General features: G+C 31.3%; 1 protein-coding gene across 2 annotated transcripts in view; it reads right to left on the reverse strand.

Annotated features, from left to right (window-relative positions):
* The window catches only part of ASCC3 (activating signal cointegrator 1 complex subunit 3), a 265634-nt gene that overhangs the window by 232056 nt on the left and 20164 nt on the right, over nt 1-13414 (reverse strand). For both annotated transcript variants that reach the window (XM_036220315.1, XM_036220319.1), the window contains exon 4: nt 6682-7238. In XM_036220315.1, the coding sequence (XP_036076208.1) occupies nt 6682-7238 (557 nt within the window). The remainder of the gene's footprint in view (nt 1-6681; nt 7239-13414) is intronic.

Raw genomic sequence — 13414 nt, forward strand, 5'->3', positions numbered from 1 at the left:
TTTGGCAAAACAAGTTATAAGAGAACCACTGAAGAAAAGGATAGGATGTCTTTTAGAAAAAAAACAACAAAAACTTCATTAAAATAAGTAGACCTTATTATATGGGCATCACTATTTGGATAGACTGATAGACACACAAATACTACATTGGGTGGGGGAAATGCTATGATACTAAAAACATTCTCTAAGTCTTAGAAGTATAATCTTACCCAAAGGCAACTCTCTCTCTACTCAGACTTCGGAGTATGGGAGAGGTTTTTCTGATTATTTGGTAGAAAGATTATACAAAAAAAGCAGCATATATTTCATTCTCATAGTTGAAGGGACACTATTTTAAATCCAACCTGGTTGATGTTGGTATCCTCCTTATTAGTACTAAGACTACTAAAAAGAATGTACAACACAACAGAACTTTTTCATATTTCTGCACAATATTTCAAATACCCTACTCTAAGTACCAAAAACAACGCTATACCCTTCTTATCAAATTGTAGTATATATATTAAATCAGTGGTTCTCAAAGTGTGGTCTGGAATCTCCAAGATCCTTTTAGGAGGCCATGAGGTCAAAATTATTTTCATAATATAACCAAAATATTATTTGCCTCTTTCATTTTTATCCTATAAAGTGAGTAGTTTTGGAGATGCTATGTAATGTTCAGCAATATCACAACAGACTGAATGGAGAACAGATGCAATCTAGCTGTCTTCTATTAAGCTAGACATTGAAATGATTTGAAAAAAGTAATACAATGCCACTTTTCATACTACATATTTCTTAATTTTAGAAGATATTTTCATTAATTTTATTTATAAATTTAATCAATTTAGTTTTGATATATTTATTTTAATGTAGATTTAGTTTTGTTTTAAATGATTTACTAAACAATCATTCAAGCATTTAATATTTAAAAATTTTTGTTTTAATTTATAATACAATAAATTTCAATAGAATTTACAGATAAACAACATACAGCTCTAAAAGGTCCTCAGTAATTTTTAAGAGTGTAAAGGAGTTTGGGGAACAAAGTTTAAGAACCACTGTATTAAATCATACTAATTATTCTTCATCAAGTTTTCAAGGGATGCTGGAATCATTTATAATGCGAATGAGTATCAAAAAACATAGTCTTCCCTCAGAAGACAACCTAATCAAATAACTCCTCCTTCTTAGGATCAGGCACATATCAGGAACAGGGATAGGTTCAGACATGAATTTGTATAGGTCAAGTAATGCCATCTGCATAGAGTCAAGGGATAATGCTAACAGCAAACATCAAATCAGAAATGCTATAAAGAATGAGTCTCATCTGCACAAAAGCAAACAATGATCATATCAGTACAACTCAAAATTCACTTTTTCTAAGAACTGATTACACAGCTCCATCAATATTTACATTAGTATTAATAACTCTGCAAACAGCATTTACTATTGAAATAATACCAAGAGCTATATAGTATACTCCAATACATCTCCAATATTCTTCTATTTTTTAAACACCTTTTCTATTTAACCAAAGACTGTTAAAATCATAATGGACTTCAAAAAATGAATAAAAGCTTTTCCTTAGGAAACTTGAAAAAGCAAAACAGAAAATAATAGTAGTAAAAATAATTCTCTGAATTAAAACCTAGCCGTTAAGCATCGTTTAATTACTTGAAATATCTATATAGAAGGCATAAAAATTTATTTATAGTTAAATTTATTATAAGGTACACACTCTAATAACACGTTAATATGTGCAAATATATGATGCTCATTAATGTGAAAATTAACATTTGAGTGAAACATTATGCTAAGTACTTTGTGTATATTATTTCACAAATCCTCACAGCAGCATTATGAAGCAAATACTTTACAAATTAGGGAACTGAGGTACACAAGGGCTTAGTAACTTGTCCACAGCCAACAGGTAAGCACACACAGACCGAATTTGACCTGGTTTTATAAGAAAAAAAAACTCCTTTGAAGCCTTGTCAGTTAAATGCCCACCTCTTCAAAGAATATGATGGCATACAAGATAGGAATGGTAGGCCTACACGGAGGAAAAGTCCCAGACTTCCTACCACCATCTTGGTTTGTGACTTTAGAAAACAACTGAACCTCCATCTTTTTTTCCCCATCTTTATACAGAGGATACCACCCCCACCTTGAAGGACTGTGAAGAAACTGGTTAAGTGAGACAGCCTGGTCTAGGTCCACACATAAAAGGCACTCAAAACATGGTAGTTTTGCTGTTACTAATAATACCATTACTTTCTAGGGAGAAAGTTTCTGTTGAAGTTCAACTATATGATCCCAATAGGACTAAACCTATCACAACTAAACCTATTCTGATTATGAAACACCGGCAGCAGGAAGATGTTTTTACCAATAATGGACGGGTCCTGATTAAAAAAATAACATGCAATGTTCACGTCTTATTTCTTTTCGGTGATTAAAATGTACTAACTTTAACAAATATTTTTAAAAGTAAATAAATCTTTTTTTTTTAGTAAATAAATCTTAAGAGTACCAAGAACCTTAAAATTTCTATAGCCCAAATTTAAAGGGTTAATCATGACTACAGCCTTAACAGAGAAATTAGCGTTAAGTCAGAAGTGAAAAGAAGAAAAGCCATTAGGAGTGAATCAGAGGTACAAGGCAGAGAAGGAAAAGAGAAGATGGTACTGAGAAACCTAAGTGGGCTGTTTCGTTAGTTCAACACCCACAAGAACATAGCATGAAAATACTTTAAATGTAACTCCTGCAGAAATATTAAAACTCATCTTTAACAGCATCTCAAGGTTTTATCCTTTCTCTTATTTTAGTCAATTCCATGTTTGGAACTCTCTAAAAAGGAAAAACATTGTTTCTAAAGAAATTGTGAATTAAGAGATTTTATTAACCAATTCACCCCATTAATTTTTTTAAAAAAAAGGAGTCAATGCCAAAGACTCCTATTTTAAGTGTTGATGTTTCAAAGCACCAAACACACGAAAATGTACAGATCTACTTTGTGGCAAAGAAAGTACACACTGGAGTCTGAATGTCTAAAATTAAATCCTGGATCCACTAATTATTCTGTAATCTTGAGCAAATTTCCCAACATCTCTGTAAAATACCTCCAGTGAGCACTATTCCATAAGACAAACATTTCTTTTAAAGTACCGCAAAGCAGAGAGAGGCACCAAAAAACGAGAAACACTTTTTTAAAAAAAGAATCTGATGTTTGAAAAAGACAGCAATTTAGCCACAATGGTAAAAATGAAATTTTATTAGGCTTTCTGTTTGTTTTAGCATGCTTAAAAAAAAAAACAAAACAAAAACAAAAACCAAAAAACAACAACAACAAAAAAACCATGTATGGAAGGGGAGAAGTGCCTCACAGTTCAACCTTTTCAGTGCTTAGGGTTTCTAACAGTTTTTAATCCAGCACTGCCTACCTCAAAGCATTGCTGTACGAATTAAGTGAAGTGATGCACATAAAGCACCATGTCTTATAGTAGGCACTCAAATGTAGCCATCATTTTTATTACTTAAAAATAATCAGGATTATTTTTCTCTGTATGTTTCGCACTAGAACCTCTCTTGCAGGGGCTCTGTGGTAAATGTAATTACATGCATACACTTGTTATTCTCATACTTCCAATACTAGTTCAATGACAAAGATCTTGAGGGGAAAAAAAAAGACTTTAAATAGTCAGCGTTAAAAACAGTTTTATCATCAGTCATTAGGTCACTAAGCTAAATTCAGAATTGAGAAATCATGTTGGGCAAAAATACCTTCAGCTTGCACATAGCTTTTACTATACTTCTTTAAAGCTACATGTAAAAGTATGTTCCTATGGTTCCGCTAAATTTCTGGTGCAACAGAATACAACATCGTCATTTAAATATTCCTATTTCACAGAGTTAACTAAAAGCTCAAGAAATGGAAATTAACTATGCTATCATCACATAGTTACTGATTACTCTTTCAATTATATTTTTTCCAGGCTTAAATGAGGGATTTAAAAGTAAACAAAAAGAAATTTAACAATGGGCGGTGAACATACAATGCAATAGATATAGATGTCTTATTGTTAAATTGTACCCCTGAAACTTATGAAATTTTGTTAACCAGTCACCACAAAAAAAAAACTTTTAAAAATAAAATGAAAAATATATAACATAAAAAAATAGTAAATAGATAACACATAAGGTATAGCACACCCTAAAGTGAAAATTAAGAGTGGTCAAGGGTGACTGTATTGAAACATTTTTATATTGAATCATTTCTCCAAAATTTTACAGAAAATTTGCTATGACAGAATATAATTATACAGAAAGAGATCTAATATAAAAGTATGAATAACCTATACTGTAAAACAAAAAATTGTCATGATTGTTTATTTTCATTCACAGACAGAAATACCAAAACACTGAAGGGACGAACCACTTAAAACTCTACTACTTAAGCCATTGGTAGAACATGAAATAGTCACATGTGAAATATTCACACTAAACCATGGTTGAAAAATCACTGAACCAGACCACACAGAGTATATCTACAGATTTTAGAGTGGCTTATAATACATCTTAATAAGGTATACGAAGCCTTACTTTACTTGGCTCTTACCTATCCACCCAACCTTGTCTCTCACTGTACCCTCTTCTACATCATGCACCTTCACCGTACAGACTGTAACTCTCTAAATACAGCATGATTTTCCACACCTAACATATGCTCTCTACCTTTCTTGTCCACTTAAGTTAAATCTAGCCATGTTTTTAAGACTTGGCTCTAGCTTAACTCCTTTATAAATATTTTTCCTACCATACTAACCCTCCTACAAAATATATGACTGGTTCTTTAAGGCCTCCATTTTCTCTGTATATAGTATCATTATAGCTATGGTATTTGAGTATCAGAATTAAATATTGATATGTCTCCTCCTACTAAACAATTTCCTGAGAGTAAGGCTGCTATCTTATTCATTCTTTTATGTCTAGTAATTAGAACTGTACCTAATAAATAGTAAGCATATAACAAATATATGATGAATGGATGCATAAATTCAGTCTAACCTTGCAATGATGAAGATTATGAAAATGTCCTCAGAACCAGAAAAGATTCTCTCTCCAACAATCAGATTCAGTTACATACATAAAAATTGTGTTGAGGGCTAAGAAATATAAACCTTATATTCAGAAGTAAAAAAAATAGTTTTTATGGCTTACACAGAAAATAAAATTCCCATCAGTTTGACATTTGTAAGTTTTAGTTTACTATATTTATAATAGGAAAATGATAAGCAAATATTAGTAAAATTTTCTTAATAAATCATAAATTTGTCATAAATTTTTAAAATAGTTTCAGAATGTTAGAGAAAATCCATTTATGAATTAATGTGAACTACATTTGATATGTTAAATCAAGTGTAAAACAGTCAAGGTAAATGAAACTGATGACTGAATTAACATTATGATACCTTACTCACAAAGTGTAGTTGATCAGCATAATACTTATCACTACCACAGATTTAGTTCTCTACTACCTATTTAGCTAATTCCCTGAAATAATTTTTCTCTGGGGAAAAAAAAAAGGGTTTTCTTTTATTCTTGACTGATATATGTGATTTAAAAATTCTTAATTCAAATAATAGTAACAAAAATGATCATAGCTACTATATAATAATCACTTTGTCAGATGCTACTCATTTCACACATGATAACCTTATTTAAGGCTTATATAAATTCTTTAACCTTTGTATTCGTATCTCCTTGAGATAGCCCAAGAAGAAAACAGCCTCTAGGAGATTCAATTACCTAAAGTCTCAACACCAGTAAGTGGCAAGCAAAGGAAGGACTGATTTCAAAGTCTCTGCCCTTTTTACAATAGTATGCCATCTTTCTTAACCCTTCATCAAATGTTATCCATCCAATTTACTGAGTATTAAAATTGGGCTGACATTATTTTAAATTTATACCAGGAAAGGAATATAATGCCAATACTGAGAGCAAAAATAATCCTTTCATGATAAACTTCATGTGACAGTAAGAATAATTCATTATTTTGAATAACATAACCAAATCATGGCATAGAAAGGAATTAAAATGTTTTCCTTTATGTGATATAAAAAAACTTATAAAGACATTTTTTGCTTGAACAATATAAAATAGTCCAATGATTTCTAGATCAGTTTGTTTTTCAATGCTTTTTCTTTCGAACATAGAAACTAGTCAAAAAAACTTTTCTAAACCAGTAAGTCACGTTATAGATAGAATTTCTAATAATTTGAAGTTTATTGTATTTTCATCAATGAACACTTAGAAATATAAAATGCTACACAAATGTCATTACTCGAGTAACCATATAATTCATTATTCAAATCTACACACTTTTTGAAGAAGGGGCACTCTTAATTATTACAAGTTAACCACAGATTTAACCAGGACAGTCCCAATAACCAGGACATGTGGAAACCCTAACAACTGCCCTCTAACTCTTCCACTATTCATCACACTCATAGTCCTCCTATAACCACCTAGTGAAAAAATAAACAGGCCTTCTATATAAAACCATTTGGCTACAAAATTGACTACTGAAGCACAAAATTCAAGAAATATGTTTTTTTCCTTATGTTTAAAAAGACTATTTCATTAAGGTACTTCACATTTCGTTAAGGCAGTATAAAACTTCAATAACTTCAACTATACCTCATTCTGAAGTTCATCACCAGTTTTAACAGAAGCAAGCATATCATACAAAGTACAGCAAAGATCTTCTATTCTTGTTGCTTCGGCCATTTCATTTAAAGTTGCATTTAAGTACTTCTCAACTTCACACCACAAAAAGGAGTCGTTTGTTTTTTCCACAGGCTTGACTTCTGGGGTGGAATGATCCTGCAAATGTTCATTCAGAAACTTCTTGTAATCTAAGCTTATAGTTTTCTGGGACTCACCATTTATTGGCAGTTCATCAAAGTGGTCCAAATCATACATGTCAAATGAAAATACTAAATTTTTACCAAATAAAACTCTATCACCACATTCCTCTGTCATCTGGACAAGAGCTGTAAGACTGTCTTGATGAAAATGAGAAGTAATTCGATTAGTAGCATTACAAGCTGCAGTGGCAGATGATGATGGAAAGGGACCAAACATCTGTTTGATCGTCTTTGTCTCACTGTGACCAACAGAGTCCTTCAAGTGAAATGTCTTGAAGAGAAATGCAGCCACACTTTCAATTTCTTCTTTTCCATTATCCATTCCAACTATTCAAATACAAAAGAAACAGTATTAGCACTACTGAATCATGGTTCGAGTTACCATTTCAAAAAAAACTATTACCAATATTCCCCTGAGTAAATCCAACAGTGAAAACATATTGATAAAGATAACCAATTTAGGAGCTGCAAAACCCCTTAAGTACATTCTCAAATTCCTAACGAACTATATTAGGTAAATAAACAATTATCAGCAATTATTCTATACTTAAGTACAGAAACTACCTAATAACAATCCTTTTCCTCTATCTTAAAACAATTTTAGCATTAGCTAAAACTTATCTAAAACTGAATTTTAAAATTGATTTGATGTGCTACTTAAATAAAGCAAAATAAGGTGCAAAAATCTGAATCAAGGACTTTTGGAGATGGAAGGAAACCTCAATAGATCTATAATTTTCTAATTTGTACTGTAAATCTGAGATGGTAAGAAACAGGTCTATATGGTTTTCATTCAAAAACATTTAATATCATCAAGAATGGCTATAAATTGAATTTTTAAAAATAAACTTAGCCATATTATAAAACATAAAGGAAATCTGCTGTTTAAGAGATCAGAAGTAAATTTCTTACCAAAGGAAGAGGAAGTAAAGGAGCTGCCTTAAATTAAGGCATTAGTTTCTCATATCTGATTTTCTCAAATTAAAAGAAACAACACCTGTATTGGTGTCATAAAATTCAAAGAACATTCTTAAAGCAGAAAAAAAGAATTTCAATCTTCAGAAGGCTTCAAAAGTCAATGTGACTTACCTAAAGTAATACCAGTAAAGTTAGTAATATAATTAACACACTAGTATCTTCCTGAATCCAATCATATCATTAATCATAAATCTTGAGCAACTCACTATAGCTCAGTAAATATATCCAATTCCTACACTTTGCGTTCAAGTCATGTCAGGAGCCGACCCCATCCTTTTCTTCCAGCCATATTGGCTCTTGTGTATTTCCTGCTCCAACCAAGAAAGATTTCTTAACATCCAAGAACCAGTGCCTGTCCCTTTCTATGCTTTTTTCCATGCCTTTAATCTTCCTCAAGTCCTCTGGTTGTTCAAATCCTCCCCATGTTTTAGAAATCAGCTCAATTGTCTTTTTCAAGGTGAGTACTACATTGTGTATACTGTTATATTCCCTCATTATACATAGTCCAAAATAGGTGCCTCAACAGATATTTGCTCAGTTAAACTGAATCTAGGCCTCACAGACATAAGACTAGTGTTAAACTATACCACACTGCCTTGATAACTTATTATATATGTTTACACATGTGTATAGAAAATTAACAATATACATGAAGATAAGCAATTTTGCAATGTATGTCTATTATTTCCAATTTCTTCAAGTATGAAGACTATTTTTACGATTTTAAAAAATTTACAAAATACCATCTGACATATTCTTTTACATTTAGAAAAATACATGCCAAAAATCTTCTCTAAATTAACTGAATAGCATTTACATACATTTTACTTATTCAGTCTATATATAATGCTTAGAGAACTTAGCTTTTGGATACTTCAGGGACTGTGATAATTCTAAAGGTGATAATTCAACAGGGTTGGGATTACTAAAGTCTGAGAAAAAAATAAATTGACATTTACAAATTCATTCTACATCTAAGATTGTAAATATTCTTTGTAAAGATATTACCATTTTGAATCTCAAGATTTTTCTTAAACAACTTAAGAACTTTTACATTAAATTATCTCAATTCTAACAAAATTGTCTTAAAGGTCTAAAGTGGAGACTCAGAGTCAAACTTGGGAAAGATCAAACAGCTATTCAGTTATTACACAAGACTGAAAGCAGACTTGCAACTTTTAAACACAGTTCTTTTCACTATACCACTTAGATGCCCTATAAATTGCTAGAAAGTAGATTTATCTCTAATTCTCATTTACTAAATAAAAAATAAATTTTTAAAAATCATCTTAGGAAATAAATAAATGAAAAAAGTCTTAATTTATCACCATAAGTAAAATTAAATTAAACAACCATTATTATTAGGTCACTGGTTAAACTACGTTAAAGGCATACACTGCATTCAACAATGCGGTGAAGCCATATATCCTGCCATGTAATAACCTCCACAATACAGTAAGGGGGAGAAAAAATAAGTTATGAGTTCACTTTTGAAGAAAAAAAAATGACTGCTGGCCTATACAAACATATACAAAGGTCAAAAACAATTTTTTCAGGGTTTCGAATTTCTAACGAGCATGACTTTCATCTATAAAATTTCAAAAATAACATAAACTTAAAAAATTGTTTCATGTTTCACAAATTTCATTGATTAAACAATAACAAAAGATTACCATTTTGATAATGAGACGTTACAATTTGGAGGAAAAAAAATCAGAAAACCCTATAACTATAACTTCTTTAAGAAAGAGTATTCATGTGATTCATGCTAAGTCAAAACCATTCAATCAAAATTATCTACAATTGGCTTAATTCTTACCATTTAAAAGGCTCTCTAGTAAAGAATGATATTTAGGAAAGACAGATTTTAGTGAAATCTTGCATTAGTAAGGAAATGTCACTAGAAAGTGTTTTCCTTTGATCACAGGCTACTATTACTCAAAAGCTTATTGGATCAGGTTAAATTTTAAAATGAAATTAATGCAGTCCCCCATTTAAGTTTTAGAAAAATGTTATTCAAAGAAGGCTGATGAATATCTGAACTCAGAAATGCCTGACTGTAAACTATTTTTAGTAGACACATTGATTTTGTGGATTTTAGTAACTACAAGATGCGCAATGTCAGGTTTACCTAGCCTTTTAGAGCCATATCTCAGCACTTTATAGCTGAAAATATAATAATTGAGATGGCAATTTTTAGAAAATTTTTAAAATGTTTGAAATTAATGTTTATTTACTATATCTTGTGCTCATTTTGTTTGTATACTTAGAAGGCAACGTGATCATTCCTTAGACCATTGGTTCTCAAATAGAATGTGCATCGGAATCATAGAAGGTCTTGTTTAAAACCCAGATCGTGGGACTTCTGCCCCAGAATTTCTGATTCATTCGACCTGGGATGGGGCCTGAGATTCTGCATTTTCGGCAAGCTCCCAGGAGATGCTAACGAGGCTAATAGGGGAACTACATTTTGAAAACCACTGGCTAGAATAACTTTCAAATGGTAATTATTAATGCAAATTAAGAAAAAGAAAATATATCAATATCCTATTTCTTTCTATACCTCCTAAAATTAATTGGATAATGGTGCTTCATAAATGATAACCCCCTGCCTAATTACTAACTCTTCTGCACAACTACTCTACCACATCTTTCACCTTGACTGCCACAAATGGCAAGGTGTTCACAAATCAAGCAGTTTCTCAAACTTTCTCCACCACGTTCCTTGAGAGTGTGGAAGTTCCAATTTTTGAGAAGCATCATAAATAGTATTTGTGCCACTGTTGGTTATCCAACAAAGAGATACTTCTCTGGAGTGCTTGCTAGAACACCTTCCAGTAACCACACGTGTACCTGCGTCTTCCCCTCCTAGAGCCAAGACATGCCTTTCAGTGCTCTGTCCGCAAGTGATGACATTGGTGCCACAAGGGACCCAGCTGTTACTAGATCACCCAGATAAGAAAACAGCTCAGGACTGGAGCAAAGAATTGTGGCTCTGGGCAGGGTAGCAAGTGACAAAGAAGTCACCCAAATTTACTAGTATAGCCCACACACAAAGTCAGCACTTAGCTCTTTTGGTGACTGAAATATATGAAAGGTGTTTGTAAAACGTAGAAAAAAACATATGAAGAGAATAAATGCAATCAGATGTCTCACTTGTCAAAGCTCTGGCAGGCCCCAATTTCCTTCACCAAATCGGAATTAGAAGGGAAACCTAAGTGCTTCTCCTCTTCATCAGCCTGGTAAACCAGCACATATTTGCCATTTCAAAGGAAGTGGTTTGGGAGACACAGGAAAACAAGTAGAGTATACTTCCAGAGTGGAAATTTGTAATATATAATCATGTTCTCATTTTCTTACATTTTATCTAAAATTAAACATGTTGGATTAACTGAATATCTTTCTTTAAGAAAGCTATTCTGGTGATACCTAGCCACTTGTATATCTAATTTTCTATCCATAAAACACTGATGAGAGACTGTAAACCAGAAAACTGGCTTTATGCACCTGACACTTCGACTGCAACATGTTTAAAGAGATACACTTATAATACACTAGAGATACACTAGAAATACTTTTTATTAATAATAAACACTTGTGCTGCTCTCTTCACAGTTATAGTGAGAGCAAATGAATGTGTGAAATGTACAGTAAGCTCTAAAGATATAATTGGTAATGAATTACTGTAATATAAAACAATTTTTAAAATCAGAGTTGAGTGATGATTATTCTCAACACATAATTTACTTCTACATTTTCCTCTGATTGCAAAATATTAATAATTAAAAGGCTGTAAATTGTAACTTTTTAAAATAGCCTACCTTGATAGTGGAGGAATTCTTAAAAAGTAATGAGTAGAAAATTTTAATTGAATAAAATATCCATCGACTGGCTGCATCCTTATTAGCTAAATGTCCAATTTAGAAGTTGTCAAGAAATGAGTTCCTTGACCATTTAAATTTTCAATGTTAGCAGAAAAGATTTTACAAATATCTTTTATACTTATTTTTTAATAATGAAATATTCGAAACAGTCAAATTTATTTTTTCATGTTATGTCCAAACTCTACATGTCCAATTTAACCCAGACACTTGATCTGCAACTATAAATATCATTAATATCATAACCCTGCATAAGTGTCAACTTAAGCTCATTCTGTTAAAAATATCAGCAAGGCAAGTAAGCTATTATAAACATGTTATATTTGAATAGAGAATCACTAACTGGTATTTTAATACTTATAATTATTTTTTAAAAATATATAAAATATGGAAAATATATGTACCAGCAACTTTCCTAGGCCAGTATTACATATAAAAAACGTACAAAAACAATGATTCATTTTAAACATACACATCCCACCTCCATCATTTTTCCCCTCTACTGCCTGGTAATGTAGTCTTTTAACTAGTACCTAAAATTGTCACATGACTCTTTCAAGTATTTTCCTCATTTTACAGAGAAACTCAGTGAAGATGAACAACACACTAATAAGACAAGATTTTTTTTCTTCCACATTACACTATCTTTCAAATAATCAAATAATCAAACTGATAACAGTTAAGCACTTATTATATGGCTTTTTGGGGAAATAAACTGAACAATTTAAGTGAAATATATATTTAAAATTGGCTAAGTAATATAATTTAATAAGCTTCATTTATTTCTGAGTATAACTCTGTGCATCAAAGCGCCTCCAGCAAAATCTTACATTAAGTACGCAAAATACTCAAAAAATGTTCAATACGGTAATTTGAAGGAACTGCTTAAATGTTAAGATTATTCCTACACTTTTCTAAAAATTATTACCTTCAAGGTTAGTAAATGAAAGGAAAACAAATAGAGAAACATATCTGGTAGTGAAAAAGAGGAGTAGTACGAGAGATTCAAGAGTTCAAGGTAATTCCTCATGCTTTAAAGTCAACCAGTTAATTTTATGTATATTCATCACAGTGTAGACTTTAAGTCAGTCATTATATTATCATTTCTAGTACTATAAAATCCTGCATCATATTACAAATTGAATTTCCAAGCAACTAAACAGCTAATATACAAACTTTGATTTTAAATAAAAGCTCCTTATGATAAAACCATTATTTTGAGCATCAATAATGAAATAAACTATCTTTGAACAAATCATATAGCTCATCAAAATTTAACTGACATTTAAAATTTTTTTAATATCTAAGAAAAAAACGTTTAAAAAAAGATTAAAGTGTACACGTTGGTAAATCATCCATTAATCAGATGTTTTGCAATATACTTGGTAATACTATCAAGAAAATTAACTGCAGCCCTAAAAATGCCTCTAAGAAACACATGGTAAATTTTCTTATGCTTAAGGTATCATAATAACTTCTAAATAAAGAATAACAAACATACGGATAAAATAAAGCAAACTATAAAGAATTGACCCTATTTTCAACTATTGCTACTGCTACAATATCAATTCAATTTATAGCTGTTTTGTCATATCCTCAAGTAAAGTGAACTGCCTATTTATACAACCCATACATTTGCAAAAT

The sequence above is a fragment of the Rousettus aegyptiacus genome, unplaced genomic scaffold (genome assembly GCF_014176215.1).
Source record: "Rousettus aegyptiacus isolate mRouAeg1 unplaced genomic scaffold, mRouAeg1.p scaffold_m13_p_1, whole genome shotgun sequence".
Classification (NCBI taxonomy): domain Eukaryota; kingdom Metazoa; phylum Chordata; class Mammalia; order Chiroptera; family Pteropodidae; genus Rousettus; species Rousettus aegyptiacus.